Source organism: Citrus clementina, unplaced genomic scaffold, assembly GCF_000493195.1.
Source record: "Citrus clementina cultivar Clemenules unplaced genomic scaffold, Citrus_clementina_v1.0 scaffold_4, whole genome shotgun sequence".
Classification (NCBI taxonomy): Eukaryota; Viridiplantae; Streptophyta; class Magnoliopsida; order Sapindales; family Rutaceae; genus Citrus; species Citrus x clementina.
The window spans coordinates 3186757-3190072 of record NW_006262274.1 but is presented as its reverse complement, the minus strand read 5'-3'; the positions used below and the strand labels follow the sequence as shown (position 1 = coordinate 3190072).

The window sequence follows — 3316 nt, the reverse complement described above, 5'->3', positions numbered from 1 at the left end:
TAGTTTGTAATTTTATTCCTTTTTAATTGATATCAGTTAATGCAGAAACTTCGGGTCTTGTGTAGTTTCAAGACAGTTGTGACCTTTGTGCACTAAATCGTGAATATCTTTAAGAAGCGAAGTCAAAATTTGATTCTGTAAATTTCTTCTGTAACTAGACACATTTATCTATCAAAAAATATATAGTATGCAATCTCATATATTCTAGATCAGTACAGTTTAATCATGCAAGTTTGCTGATAACAAAATATTCAATATTGTTTTTGCAGTTATCAACCAAAATTCAAAAGAAGCAGAGTTTGACATTCCTTCATCACATGACATTCTTTCAACAGATAGGGCAACCATTCTGCCAAGTGTAGATGATTCCTCATGTTCCATTTTTTTTAATGGTAAGCACCTGCAACAACTCACTAGAGAAGATGTAATTGGAAGTCAATTTGAGACACTTACAGATGCTGAGAATTTTTACAATAATTACTCGAAAGTAATGGGCTTCAGCATTCGTAAGAATGATATAAGGTATGATAATGATGGTCAAACCAATGTGAGATGTTGGGTTTGTAATAGGGAGGGCGAGCGTGCTAAAAAGTATGTTGAAAGGAAGGATAGAATTCGGGAACCGAGGGCTGTTACGAGAGCCAAATGTCCAGCTGCTTTTAGAGTGAAGATGAATAAGAAGGTTGGTACTTGGGTTGTTAATCGGTTTATCCCTGAACGCTCACATGAGTTGGCAATGAATTATGAGATTAAGTTCCTTCGATCCCATCAATTAGTTAAAGATTGTGACATGGCTCAAGCTACTGCGATGAAAACTGTTGGTATAAAGACTAGTCAAATTATGGATTTTTTAGTCAACCAAGCTGGGGGTTATGACAATGTGGGCTTCACACTGGAGGATTTGTATAATTCATTAGATGTTGAACGTCGGTCTATGATGCTTGAAACAGATTCAGAATCGGCGCTGGCATACTTAAAAGGAAAAACTGATATGGATCCGAATTTCTTCTGTAAATACTCTGTAGATGAGGAGAATAGACTTTCAAACTTGTTTTGGGCTGATTCTATTTCTCGTTTAGATTATCACCACTTTGGGGATGTGTTAGCTTTTGATAGTACGTACAAGACAAATGAATATGGTAAGCCATTAGTCATGTTAGTGGGAGTTAATAATCATTATGCAGCATGTTTTTTTGGATGTGCATTACTTGTGGATGAGACAATTGAGACATATATGTGGGTGTTGGAAACATTTTTGTCTGCCATGAATAATAAAAAGCCTATTTCTGTGGTGACTGATGGAGATCGAGCAATGAGGAAGGCGATTAAAAAGGTGATTCCTGAAGCTCGTCATCGTTTGTGTGTTTGGCATTTACAGAGGAATGCACAATCTAATGTACGTAATAAACCTAATTTTATAAAAGTATTTACAAAGTGTATTTTTGAATTTCTTACACCTGAAGAGTTTGATAAATTATGGTGGAGGAAGAAGGTTTGCAAAATAATAATTGGGTGAACAAAATTTATACAAAACGACATAGATGGGCAGAAACATTCTTACGGGGTCATTTCTTTGCTGACAGGCGTACTACACAACGGTGCGAGGGACTGAATGCATATATGAATAGATTTCTTCAACAGAAGTTAAAGCTGCAAGAATTTATTCGACAAGTTGATCGAGCCTTGTCACACACCAGATACAAAGAATTGGAGCAGGCATTTAAAACAAAGCATTCTAGTTCTTTGATGAGTACCCATCTTGAAAGCTTAGAGAAGCATGCTGAGAGCATTTACACTCGGAATTTATTTTTCATGGTTCGTGATCAGATTCGCAAGGAAGCTCAATTCATGGTGTCAACCTATGTGACTGTTCTGGATAGGCAAGTGTACCAATTGACTAAATTTGGACAAGCGGATAAGAGGTGGACTGTTGTGTACTACCCAAATGATCAGAATTTCGAGTGTAAATGCATGGAATTTCAATCATCTAGCATTCCGTGTTGTCATTTATTTTGTGTGCTGAAGTCCTTACATCTTTCTGAGATACCTAATTCATTGTTTAATAGAAGATGGAGCAAAGATGCAAAAGTAGTTGAGTGTCCACCAAAGTCATTGAATGATCAATCTAGGGATATCCTAAAAATGATTAGGTACGGGTCACTAAGTACCGAGTTCAATGAGATTTGTTACTATGCCTCGATGACAGATGCTGGATACTTGAAATTAAAGGGTCTTATCACACAACTTAAGTCTGAAATGTTAGAGTTGAGTGGGAATTTTGAAAAGAAAAGAGGTAGATGGTCCAGTGAGAAGAGAAATGCTGCTATTATAAAAGATCCATTAAGTGTGAAGACGAAAGGTGCTCCTAGTGCAAGATTTAATAAAGGCGTCAATTTGAAAAAAATGTGGGTATTGCAAATTACCTGGACACAATAGACGCAAATGTCCAGTACTTAATGAGGTATATTTATATTAGGATAATTCTTACAAAGGTTGAATATTTTAGCTGTTAATCTAAATTTATTTTTATTGATGCATTTTTGTTTGGCATAATATAGGTTGGAAAAGAAGGTGATGAGAAGCGGAAGAATATTACAGCTCATGAAGTCAATTCAAATGCTTCATTTGATATTAATTTGGTAAAGTAATTATTAATGCCAATAGCCAAATAATTTTTTTTAATAAAGCTGTTTATTTTAAGATGTACGGTTTTAGTGCTAATAAAGTGTGTTCATTTGTTTCTGCTTGTTTAGGAGAATGAACCTGCAGATAAGAATGTTGTTGAGGAGAAATTGCAAGAAGAGGATGATTTTTTTTTTGCAGATTAATGAATGATTAGTATCTGATAATTTTATAATAGCTGATATTTTTTTTATTCATTCAGAAAAATCTCTATTCAAGAATTAGATGATCATGAGCTTGTTGATCAAATGCTGTTTTGATAGTTTTTTAACTTCTAAACACTGTAATAATGTCTTTTGAATGATGCTGGAATTACAACTTTCATTTATAACTTTGAACTACTTCATGAGCACGAATATAAACTCATAATCTCATTTCCCATTTTCTCTTATATGTTCATTTGCAATTATAAATTTGTACTTTACCAAACTATAGATTGCCCATGTATAGCTAGCTATAAATAAGTTTTATTGTCAAGAAAGAAATCATTATTCCAGTAGTACACATGAGTGTTCAATGGTGCATGCAATTTCTGTTGGTTACTTAAAAGCATAACAGTTGCTAACACCATGCTCAAGTTGGTCCACAAAGGTTCAATTAAACAGGGTTAATGTGTCTATCAAAAGCTTAGTTG

The 3316-nt window shown here is 34.4% G+C and overlaps 1 protein-coding gene across 1 annotated transcript; it reads left to right on the top strand.

The window, feature by feature from the left end:
- The first annotated feature begins 490 nt into the window (after positions 1-490).
- On the top strand, positions 491-2828 carry LOC112098918 (protein FAR1-RELATED SEQUENCE 5-like). The gene is made up of 5 exons (XM_024185624.1): positions 491-1333; positions 1464-1492; positions 1584-2409; positions 2559-2639; positions 2754-2828. The coding sequence occupies exons 1-5, from the start codon at positions 491-493 to the stop codon at positions 2826-2828; spliced, it is 1854 nt and encodes a 617-aa protein (XP_024041392.1).
- Positions 2829-3316: the final 488 nt, after the last annotated feature.